General features: G+C 36.5%; 1 protein-coding gene across 1 annotated transcript; it reads right to left on the bottom strand.

Annotated features, from left to right (window-relative positions):
* Positions 1–11,587: 11,587 nt before the first annotated feature.
* On the bottom strand, positions 11,588–12,199 carry LOC149237115 (plasmodesmata-located protein 5-like). Its single transcript, XM_089369150.1, has one exon. It carries the CDS (start codon positions 12,197–12,199, stop codon positions 11,588–11,590), a length of 612 nt encoding a protein of 203 aa, XP_089225276.1.
* Between the last annotated feature and the right edge of the window lie 520 nt (positions 12,200–12,719).

Here is a 12,719-nt window from a genome sequence, read left to right as displayed (position 1 = left end):
ATATTACTTTTATTTTTTCCAAAGTCCATATAAAATGATATTATTTCAAATGAACATCCAAATAATTTATTGATGGTTGAGTGTGAGTGAAATATTCTTACCATATCTTCCTCTGAGTTGTGTGAGAGTAAGGTTATTGATATTTTATAATACTTTTAATTGAAACTAACTACTAACCAAATAGGTATCTTCATTTTTGTTTTTTAATCATGGTGAAAATTGTTTTTGTTTAGAAAATATTTTATTTTTATTTAAAAAAGACACACTCAAAAAATTACAGATTAGGCCCCATGGTCAGATAAAATAATTCTGCATAACGCTCGTACTAAGATGTAAAATATTGTGCAATAATAACTTTTAGGAAATTGAAAAAAAAAATTGTAAAAAATAATATTATTTATTAAAAAAATTAATAAATTTAAAAAAAATCTAAAATAATTATTAACAACCATCATAATATTAATAATAATTAAATTGGTAAATAATACTGATTTAATAAAAAAAATTCTAATCTTTTTCCATAAATCAATACTATTCCCATAGAATACTGATAGTTCTTTAAATTTTGAATTAAAATTTCAATCAATGGCCTTCAGGTGAGTGAAAGTTCGCAAGCCAACCACATGATCGAGTATCATAAATATTTGTTTACATAAAATCACAAGGCCATAACCGTTTCCCTGTGCACTTGTTGCTTTGCTTTGCATAGGGTAGGACCCGCGGGTGCGCTGCCGCTGATTAGGTTATTGTGAATTCAGTGTCTCGATCTCCCCACAGTCCGGCGCTGAAATAGTAACGTAAGTCAGACATAACCAATGAATGTAGGAAGAATCAACATGATTTGAATAATAAATCTAGTGCTAATATCACTAGAGAAAATATCAGCCAAGATAATGTGCTTTTAGCTTGTAACATGGCTGAAACAAACAGTGATGATATATGGTTTTTAGACTCCGGTTGCAGCAACCATATGACAGGAAACATAGCCATATTTTCTTCTTTAGATCAAAATGTGAAATCATAAGTCACACTTGGGACTGATAGTAAAATTTCTGTTATGGGAAAAGGAGAAGTAAAAATATTTACAAAGAAAGGTGAAAAGAAAACCATAGCAGATGTCTATTATGTTCCTAGAATGAAGTGTAACCTCTTAAGTATTGGATAGCTTGTTCAAAAGGGTTACAATGTTTTCTTTGTGAATGATGTATGCACGATCATGGATAGAGCACCCAGCAAACAATGTATTGCTGAAGTGAAGATGACGAGGAACAGGATGTTCCCTCTCAGAATAAGGGCGGATTTGAAAAATAAAGAAGTAATAGCAGCTGTGACACAAGAGGATTTCCAAAGCGTACCAAAGGATGAAAATTGGTTGTGGCACCTGAGATTTGGACATCTCAACTTTGGAGGTCTTAACCTGTTGAGTAGAAAAGGAATGGTAAGAGGACTACCATTGCTAGAGAAACCGGACAGCCTTTGTGAAGGTTGTATATTGGGGAAACAACACAGAGAAAGTTTTCCATCAGGGAAAAGCATAAGGGCAAAAGCACCCTTAGACATTGTCTACTCAGAGTTATGTGGACTGATGCAAACTCCATAACTAGCAGGCAGCCAATGTTTTCTAACATTCATTGATGATTTCACCAGAAAGACTTGGGTTTATTTCCTGAAGAACAAAAGTGAAGTGTTTGAAAATTTTCGAAATTTCAAAGCACTTGTAGAAAACCAAAGTGGGCTGCATATCAAAGTTTTGAGAACTGACAGAGGAGGTGACTATATCTCCAAATAATTTCTACGGTTTTGTAGAGAAAATGGTATACACAAACAATTTACCACAAGGTACACTCCGAAGCAAAATGGAGTAGCTGAAAGAAAGAATAGGACAATCATGGATATGGTGAGGAGTATGTTAAAAGCAAAGCATTTTCCAAATTATTATTGGGCTAAAGTTGTACATTGTGCAGTATATATTTTGAATAGATGCCCTACAAAAGCAGTGATGAACAAAGTGCCGGAAGAAGCATGGAGTGGGAGAAAGCAAGGAGTCACCCACATGAAAGTTTTTGGTTGTGTGGCTTATGCACCCATTCCAGATTAGCTAAGGAGGAAGTTGGGCAGCAAAGGGGAGAAATGTATTTTCATTGGATACAGTGAGGAATCCAAGGCTTACAGGTTGTATATCCCATCTACCAATAAGTTTTTTGTGAGCAGAGATGTTCAATTCATTGAGGAGGAAGCTTGGGATGGAAGCATAGAGAAAACAGTGAATGTTAAAAATTGTTTGTCTCATGATGAAGATGATGAGGAGATGAATGAAATACATCTCCAAACAGAAGCACCAACACAAGGACAGCAAGTGACACCCTTGAGGAGAAATGAAAGTGCTTCTCCAAGCACACCGCAAGGAGGAAATTCAAGTGCGTCTTCAAGCACTTGTACACCAAATGAAAGAGGTAAGAAATTCAGAAATTTAAGTGACATTTATGATGAAGGTATGAATTCTTTATTTGCTTTATATTGTTATGTTGATGACCCTATTCATTTCGAAGATGCAATTAAGGACAAGAAATGGATAGAAGCTATGGATGAGGAGATCAATTCTATAGAAAGAAACAAGACATGGGATTTGGTTGAACTACCAAAAGGTAAGGAAGTCATTGGAGTTAAATGGGTCTACGAGACCAAGAGTAATGCTGAAGGCAAAATAGAAAGACACAAGGCAAGACTTGTTGTCAAAGGATACAAGCAGCAGTATGGGATAGACTATGAGGAAACTTTCGCACCGGTTGCAAGAATGGAAACAGTGAGAGAAGTACTGTCCATAGTAGCACAAAACAAGTGGAAAGTTTACCAAATGGACGTGAAGTTAGCATTCCTAAATGGAGTGTTAATGGAAGAGGTTTACATTGAACAACCTCTAGGCTACAAAAAGAAAGGCCAAGAGCACAAAGTGTGCAGATTGAAGAAAGCTCTTTATGGGTTGAAGCAAGCACCAAGAGCATGGTACAATAGGATAGATTCCTATCTACTGGAAAACGGATTTGAAGAGTGTGAGAGAGAACCTACCCTCTACATAAAAGAGAAGGATGGTAAAATTTTAATTGTTGTGTTATATGTTGATGATGTGATTTTTACAGGTAATGATGACTACCTCATTAAAAACTTCAAATCAGTCATGAAAGAAGAATTTGAGATGACTGACATGGGTTTGCTGAGATACTTCTTAGGAATAGAAGTAGATCAAAATGAAAATGGAATTCTTATTTCACAAGAAAAATATGTAAATGAAGTGTTGGGTAGATTTAATATGCAGGACAGCAAGGTAGCAATCACTCCCACAGTAATGGGATTAAAACTCAGCAAAGAGGATAGCAGCAAAGATTTTGATCCTAGCATGTACAAGAGCATAGTTGGCAGTCTCATGTATTTGACAACAACTAGGCCCGATATAATGTTTGCTCTTAGTTTAATTTCCAGATTTATGGAGAAGCTAAAAGAAGCACATTGGCAGGCAACAAAAAGAATTCTGAGGTATGTAAAAGGTACTAAGAGATTTGGTATTTTATATACTATTTCAGAACGTTCAGATTTAGTTGGATACACTGACCATGATTGGGCTGGAAGTGTAGATGATCGGAAAAGCACATCCGGTTATGTTTTTCACATGGGTACAGGAGTCATTTCATGGGCTTCTAAGAAACATCCTATTGTAGCATTGTCTACAGTATAGGCTGAATATGTGGCAGCTACAGCAACAACATGTCAAGCAGTTTGGATGAGAAGAATGCTAAGAAGCTTAGTCCAGGAGCAGGCAAAAGGAACGGTGATTTTTTGTGACAATAGCTTAGCTATTGCATTATCCAAGAATGCAGTGTTTCATAAGAGAACGAAACACATTGACACATGGTTTCACTACATCAGGGAATTGGTAAACAATGGTGAAATTGTATTACAACATTGCAGGACTTAGGAACAGGTTCCAGACATTCTAACAAAGCCATTGCAACAGAAACGTTTTGAGTATATGAGGAAATGTTAGGGTATGACTGATAACCCAGCAATTGATATTAAAGGGGAGTGTTGAAATGATAATTTCAATTGCGGAAAAAATTAAACAATGACAACAAACTGTTTTTCTTTTCCTTTGCGATGCGATCTTATCGCATATCGCAAATCGTTGCATGCCCTGTTGTTTTTTGTTATGACCTGTGCTTTTTGCGATTGCGATCTTGCGATGCGATCGCATATCGCAACTTTCACCCATTTAGCGTTAAGCCCTTCACTTTTGTATCCGCTGATTGCGATATTGCGAAGCGATATCATCACACATTGCACATCGCCGCTTCTCACCTCGCCTCATCCCCTGATAACGTTTTCTTTTTGAGATGCGATCCCGCCGTTCATTTGTAGATCCGACGGCTGAGATTTGTTCTGGCTTGTGTTCGCCACCGCCATACCTTATTTATGTTTTAACCTACTTTTTGTGTTCCCGAAGAAGAAAGAAGGTTTTGTGCCATAACTTCTCTCCAAGAGCATTATAGAAGAATGGCCGAGAACAAGAGGGACGAGCCTCGAGCATCCAAAAGCATTGAAAGGTTATGGGCTTCATTTACTTTTTACTGCGTCTGCCCAGAAGGACAGCAGCGCACCAGAAAGTGCTGAATTGTATCAGAGGCCCATGTTAGATTGTAAATGTGGTTGGTGGTCCATTATGACATCTCCACGCATAACCTAGAAGAGATAATTTTATACAGATTACATATATACCCAGAATAACAATGTAACTAGGACAGTTAGTAAGTTAGTGGTGAGTTGATGAGAGTTAGAGCACAGCAGTGCAGAACGCAGCAGCGTAAAGAAAAATTTACATAGTAGTGTTGTTGTAATCCCTCTGATAGAGGAAGACAAAACTTTTGTAACAACAGTCTTTTAATGAATACAAAGTTTTTCTGTGTGTTGTTGAAAACTTTGTTCTCCAGCAAAACAATTTTTAGTTTCCGCTGTGTTAAGATCTTGTGTTTAAAACAGAGTTTTTTTTGTTCTGTTCTATGTTCAGTCATTTTGTTTTGGAATTTACCAGAAAATTCCCAACAAAAACTTACTTAAAACTATGCAGCTCCTGCTACATTTTGAATTTTATTAGGGACATTTTTCATTTCTAAATAGATTTGATTACATGAGACAAAATCATAATTAAAAGAAACCACAATCCATGTTTATTTCACGCGTGTTTATATAATAATTTTTTAATTAATTAATTTAAAAATTAAAATTATAAAAATTATATAACTATTTTTATCAGAGATCTCCAATTTTTAATTTGTAACTACTCTAAAAAAATTATATAATTACTTTTAAAATAAATTTCATCCTTTTAACTTTTGATTTATAACTCTGATTTCTTGTCTTCAATCTTGGTTAAAACTCACAAAAGACTTACAACCCTTCCATTATGCATAATTGGTCCATATGGTGCAACAGGAATGTGCTTATTTTTTACAAACAAATAGTGGTGATACTGGAAGATGTAATTAAGACTGTTGCATATTACAATGAAATTGGTTCGATGATGAATATCCACAACTACAGAACATAAATGCAGAGACATTTGGTGAGAATTCCCATTGTATTTTTTCTTTTCATGGATCAAGCAATGGGAGGAAATGTGGGTGCCAACCGAGGCAGGTAAATTATTTTTTCATGTGGGAACAGGGACATGTTACAAACATCGAAGCAAAGATCATAGTATTATGGGTGGACATGTTACAAACATTAAAGCAAAGATCAAATATCATAGTATTATGGGTGGACATGTTACAAACATTAAAGTAAAGATCATAACATTATGGGGAGTTTTTATTGAGGCAAAATGGCATTATGGGGAGTTTTTACTGAGGTAAAATGGCTTAAGCTAGAGAAAATATAGGTATATGGAAAAACTAATAGTTTCATAGATTGTTCTAAGAACCACACTAATTTCAACCCACCCATAATTACAAGCATAATCAGAAATTTAGTAAGCACCTTCCAACAAATTTAGTTTCACCAGGGAACAAAACAGCACTGCAAATAAGTTGTAGTTCACAACTTTTAAAAAAAGTGTTATGGTTAATGCGGGCAGCATTAACTATTCATAGGAGACAATTACTGTTTATAAGAGACTATGATTTATGTATTTTGAAATAATTTACAAAGATTTTGTTGTAATTTTGAGGCATATGAACGCTAAATCTGTATAGCTGATAGAAAGTGTGACGATAAGACTTACAATGTAGACAATTTTTGGAAATAGATATATAGTAAAGAATTATCCGATACAATAGATAGCATAGAGATAAAAGATGGGTAAGGAAGGAAACTAACACAAATATATGTAATATCTTTTTTAGTTTAATATAAAGAGAAGGCTTTTTTTTTTCTCTGGAAAAACTACTCATTAAAACACTAGATTGATAAATTAAAAGTCTCAGACCATCTTCGAAGACAAATATCTATAGGCTAAGTCCAAGATACTCATACCCATAGGCGTAGTTATGTGAAAGAAGATTACCAGATAGTGGAAAATTTTGTGGAGACACTTCTAGCGAAAGAATGGAAGTAACGAAAAATCCATAAACTTCGTAACGCAAATAGCAGTTCTTAGACCCAGAATGTGCTCCGAGAGATCCCGTTTGGCATGCCAATATCTTTTCCCATGCAGAAGTTAGGCAAAACCCAAAATTTTGGGTGACAGATCTCTTCAACACTGAGCTATGCTGTAGATATACCCCATCGAAGGAGAAGCAACTGAATCTGCCGCAAAAAGTTGGGGATCCTCCGTGTTGGAATTTAATTCCAACTGCAACATAAACAGTTGGACAGAAATCTGATTTGTTGTAGATATTCCAGACTGTTAGATGCCTCAAAGTCGTGCTTGATATTTTCCACATTAATGCGCATTAAATTTTCAGAATTAAATTCGCCTGCAACAGCCGACTTCATTTCTTCAAAAGGCATCACCGCTTGCTACATTCAATACGCAGATAAGCTTTAGAAGATATTTTTATTATCTTATTGTTTAAAGTCCAATATGTTTTAACATATAAATGTAATGAACAACAGTTCTGTTTTAAGAGAGAAGAATGAAACAGAGTCTTTCCTGTAACGCACAACAGTGCTGAAACTGTAATTTTCAGATAGTGAGAAATTGGTTTGTGGAACTGAAGCGTTCCTGATGTAATCCCTTTGTCAAGAGGAAGATGCTTTTCAGCATAGACTGGTGAATCCCTCTGTCAAGAGGAAGATGCTTTTCAGCATAGACTGGTGAATCCCTCTGTCAAGAGGAAGATGCTTTTCAGCATAGACTGGTGAATCCCTCTGTCAAGAGGAAGATGCTTTTCAGCATAGACTGGTGAATCCCTCTGTCAAGAGGAAGATGTTTTTCAGCATAGTCATTGGTGAATCCCTCTGTTAAGAGGAAGATGTTTTTGTATCAGTTGGTTTACTGTTTATAAATATAAGTTTTATTTGCACGTTGCTATTACACCATAACCAGAATATTTGCGCGTTGTTGTTACACTCTAACTAGAAAATAGTCTTGACGTCAAAACAAAGTGTTGCTGATACACGAATTTTAGCATTGTTGAAACATCGTTGCTGATACATTGCAAACAACAACTGACGAAACCGCATTGTTGTTACACCGTATTCCACAAATGATTTTTATTTCCGCTGTGCTAAAAACAGAGTATTGTTCTGTTTTTCAATTTTGTTTGGAATGATCAGAAATTCCCAACATGGTATCAGAGCTTGTCCAGGCTCTTTGAAGACGTCAAAGAAGCTGAAGGAAGGTTTCTTGCTGCAGCAAATTATCCAGCAGAGTGAAGACTCAGTCAAGAAAGATTCAAAGGTATTTCTCAAAGTTTTTTTTCTGTGTTACTATTGAAGACAGTCAGTTATTTTAATACACAGTCAAATATTTTTGAAGAGAGCAAGAATGGACAGCACCAGCACTAGCATGGGTATTTTTAATACTCAGCTCTCACTACTTAATGGGAAAAATTATGACTATTGGGCAATAGTTATGAGAGCTTTGCTTTTCTCAGAAGATTTATGGGATTATAAGAAGAGCTTCGGCATAAATCACATATAGAAAGACCTTTGTCGACGCGTTTCGAACCAACAAGTGTGGTTCATCGTCAGGACAAGTTGAAGAAACAGATCCAGCTTAGCATGTTAAATAGTCTGAGCAGAGACTCCAACGGCTAAATCGAACAACGACTACTTTTGACCTTAGGACCCAGGTCAAATTATTATTCATTAATTTAATATTATTATTATTTTTAATATTAATACAAAAAATATTTTTAATGGTTAGTTTTAAAAAATTAATTAATAATTATATATATATATATATATATATATATATATATATATATATATATATATATATATATATATTAAAGTTATAAAATTAGGTTAAAAAATAAATAAATAAAATAAAATAAAATAAAAATAATAAAAATAAATAAATAAATAAAACACTTGTTGGTTCGAAACGCGTCGAAAAAGGTTTTTCTATATGTGATTTACGCCGAAGCTCTTCTTATAACTGTTATGGATCACAGAAGTCTCAATTCAACAACAGATTTATGGGAATTTGTTGAAGATGGTTTTGAAGAACCAACAAATGAAAATGAGTTTAATAGCTTAACTCAGGGAGAGAAAGAGTTGTTGAAGAACTATAAGAAGGAGGATGCTAAGGCCCTCTACTTCTTGTATCGAGCAGTGGATGAGAGTGTGTTTCCAAGGATAGCAGCAGCCAAGATATCCAGAGAAGCATGGAAAACTCTCAACACAGCCTATCAAGGCATGGAGAAAGTGAAGACAGTAAACCTCAGTTCATTGAGGAGGAAGCTTGTGATAAAAGCTTAGAGAAAACAGTGAATGATAAAAACTGTTTATCTCACGAAGAGGAAGAGGAAGGGATAGCAGCAAATAATGCTTCCTTGGTGGCTCCTCCTCCACCACAGCAAGTACAACAAACCACACCACAAGCCGGAATTCGAACAGCCTTGAGAAGTTAAGGAAGTGCTTCTCCAAGCACACCACAGGGATCTGAAATACCCTCAAGTTCGGATGGAACTCCAAGCACAACAAGAAGACCAAGATTCAGAAATCTGAATGAGATTTATGAACAAGGAGAGGTAAGTAACAATACCGGTCTGAATTCATTATTCGCTTTGTATTGTCATGTTGATGACCTAGTTCATTTTGAAGATGTTGTAAATGAAGATAAATGGATTGAAGCAATGAATGAAGAAATTGGTGCAATTGAGAAGAGTAAAACATGGGAGTTAGTGGACCTCCCTGAAGGCAAAGATGCCATTGGAGTTAAGTGGGTCTATAAGACCAAAAGCAATGCTGAAGGCAAGATTGACAGGCACAAAGCAAGACTTGTTGTGAAAGGCTACAAGCAGCAACAAGGCAAAGACTATGATGAAATCTTTGCACCAGTAGCAAGGATGGAAACAGTCAGAACAGTGTTGTCTATTGCAGCACAACACAAATGGAAGATTTATCAGATGGATGTTAAATCTGCATTCCTGAATGGAGTGTTAAAAGAAGAGGTCTATGTTGAACAACCTCCAGGTTATGAAGTTGAAGGCCAAGAGAATAAAGTCTGCAAACTGAAGAAGGCTATTTATGGGCTGAAGCAAGCTCCAAGAGCATGGTACAGCAGAATAGATGCTTATCTAATTGAAAATGGGTTTGATAAGTGTGAATGTGAACCCACACTCTACATAAAGGAGAATGACTGTAAGACACTTATTGTTGTTTTATATGTAGATGAATCGATTTTTACTAGCAATGATGCTTCTCTCTTTGTTGATTTTAAAGCAGTCATGAAAAGTGAATTTATGACTTACTTGGGCTTCTTAAGATATTTTCTTGGAATTGAAGTAGACCAAAGTGAAAATGGTGTTTTCATTTCTCAAGTTAAATATGTAGAAGCAGTGTTGAAGAGATTTAACATGCAGAACAGCAAGGCAGCTGTGACTCCAACTGTAATGGGGTTGAAATTGACAAAAGAACACAGCAGCAAGGATTTTGATCCAAAATTGTACAAGAGAATAGTTGGCATCCTTATGTACTTGACTGCAACTAGGCCGGACATTATGCACGTTGTGAGTTTAATCTCCAGATTTATGGAAAGACCGAAAGAGACTCATTGGCAGGCAGCCAAGAGGATTCTAGGGTATGTGAATGGAACGAAGGGGTTTGGTATTTTATACTCCTCTTCTAAAAGTTTCATGTTGACAGGTTACACTGAAAGTGATTGGGTTGGAAGTCTTGATGATAGGAAAAGCACATCGGGATATGTGTTTCATATGGGATCAGGAGCCATCTCATGGGCTTCCAAGAAGCAACCAGTTGTGTCTTTGTCAACAGTAGAGGCAGAGTATGTGGCAGCAACAGTAGCAGCATGCCAAGCAGTGTGGCTGAGAAGAGTTCTCAGAGATTTGTGTCATGAACAAGAAAAGGGCACAACCATTTACTGTGACAATAGCTCAGCAATAGCATTGTCTAAAAACTTTGTTTTTCATAAAAGGACAAAGCACATAGACACCAAATTTCACTTCATACGTGAATTGTTTAACAATGGTGAGATTGTTTTGCAGCACTGCAGAACAGAGGATCAGTTAGCTCACATCTTGACAAAACCATGTTTTGATCATTTTAGGAAATGCCTGGGTATGAAAAAAAACCCAGCGGTTGAAATTAAGGGGGAGTGTTGGAATTTAATTCCAACTGCAACATAAACAGCTGGACAGAAATCTGATTTGCTGTAGATATTCCAGGTTGTTGGATGCCTCAAAGTCGTGCATTAAATTTTCAGAATTAAATTCCCCTGCAACAGTCGACTTCATTTCTTCAAAAAGCATCACCGCTTGCTGCATTCAATACGCAAATAAGCTTTAGAAGATATTTTTATTATCTTATTGTTTAAAGACAAATATGTTTTAACATATAAATGTAATGAATAGCAGTTCTGTTTTAAGAGAGAAGAATGAAACAAAGTCTTTTCTGTAATGCACAGTAGTGCTGAAACTGTAATTTTCTGAGATAGCAGAAAATGGTTTGTGGAACTGAAGAGTTCCTGATGTAATCCCTCTGTCATGAGGAAGATGATTTTCAGCATAGACTGGTGAATCCCTCTGTCAAGAGGAAGATGCTTTTCAGCATAGACTGGTGAATCCCTCTATCAAGAGGAAGATGCTTTTTAGCATAGACTGGTGAATCCCTCTGTCAAGAGGAAGATGCTTTTCAGCATAGTCATTGGTGAATCCCTCTGTTAAGAGGAAGATGTTTTTGTATCAGTTGGTTTACTGTTTATAAATATAAGTTTTATTTGCACGTTGTTGTTACACCGTAACCAGAATATTTGCGCGTTGCTGTTACACCGTAACCAGAAAATAGTCTTGACGTCAAAACAGAGTGTTGCTGATACACGAGTTTCAGCATTGCTGAAACACCGTTGCTGATACACTACAAATAGCAACTGATGAAACCGCGTTGCTGTTACACCGTATTCCGCAAACGATTTTTATTTTCGCTGTGCTAAAAACAGAGTATTGTTCTGTTTTTCAGTTTTGTATGGAATGATCAGAAAATCCCAACACTGCTCAACTTTAGCGGTAAGAATTGAGAGCAGTGCCCTAACAACATTTGTGAACTGATCTGGCTGACGGTTGTTCCTACTGTTGCAAAGAACAACTATTGACTTCTTCTGCGAACTATCAATATAATCGTTGTAAAAATAATAATTGGCGTAACGTAAGAAGCAACCTTCCAGCTGAATGAATCCATAAGTATGGCAGCATCCCTGCACAAGCTTTTCTTTGGCCATCAATGCGCACTGTGTGCAGTGGGTGGAATCTAAATCTCCCCTGCACTGCACAAGCCCATAAACAGTGCTATTGCTGGTTTGCCCCTCATCAACAACAAAAGATGTATTGAACCCACTGAAATAAATGTTGCCCACCAGTGAGTCCAGAACCAAGTTTAGGTTACGTTGGAAGGCGCTACCGTTTGTATATTGGCCCGTCTTCCCACATTCATCCCACACAATAGAAGTCACAGGCTCACCTGATGAGACCCTCAATAGAGTGACGATTAGTAATGCGCTGCTGATTAACTGTTTCAGCCTCACCGCCATAGCCATACCCTTTTTCTTCTTCTTTCTTCCCTCTCTTTGTGACCCGCACAGTTCGACCTTATGGCATTGCATTATGGGAGCAGAACGCTGCTCTTTTATATAATGTGACTGGAGCTGTTTCTGGCTAAATTTTCCTTTTCTGATATGAGTGGAGTTGCTCCTACCGAATCCAATGACCATGTAAATTTAAAGTTACTGAATTAAATTTCAGACTCGGAATCATTTTTCAAAGCCCAGTCGATTTCAGGACATGGACGTTCCAAGTGACATTCCACCTGGAAGGACAGGACGTTCTGAGAGAATTTCTATGTGGAAGTGATTGCACGTGTGCGATTGATTCGATGATTGAACCCGTCTGTGAAAATTAGAAACGAATGGAAAAATATTGACAGAAAAAATGTGTTTTATTTGAAAAGTAGCAGCACTTATCTGTTTTATCATTGGATTCGCCGCTTCCCGGGCTGTCGGTATGTAGAGTGAAATGCTACCAACTCCTTGACATATGATGATTGCTGCTAAA

The sequence above is a fragment of the Pinus tabuliformis genome, chromosome 8 (genome assembly GCF_031772625.1).
Source record: "Pinus tabuliformis cultivar Carrire ecotype Pingquan chromosome 8, CPIR1, whole genome shotgun sequence".
NCBI classification, from domain to species: domain Eukaryota; kingdom Viridiplantae; phylum Streptophyta; class Pinopsida; order Pinales; family Pinaceae; genus Pinus; species Pinus tabuliformis.
Note: the sequence above shows the minus strand (reverse complement) of the source record. Positions and strands in the feature narration are given on the sequence as shown.

Bases quoted from the DNA above. Each gene is read 5' to 3' on its own strand.
- LOC149237115 (XM_089369150.1), bottom strand. From the start codon at position 12,199: ATGGCGGTGAGGCTGAAACAGTTAATCAGCAGCGCATTACTAATCGTC.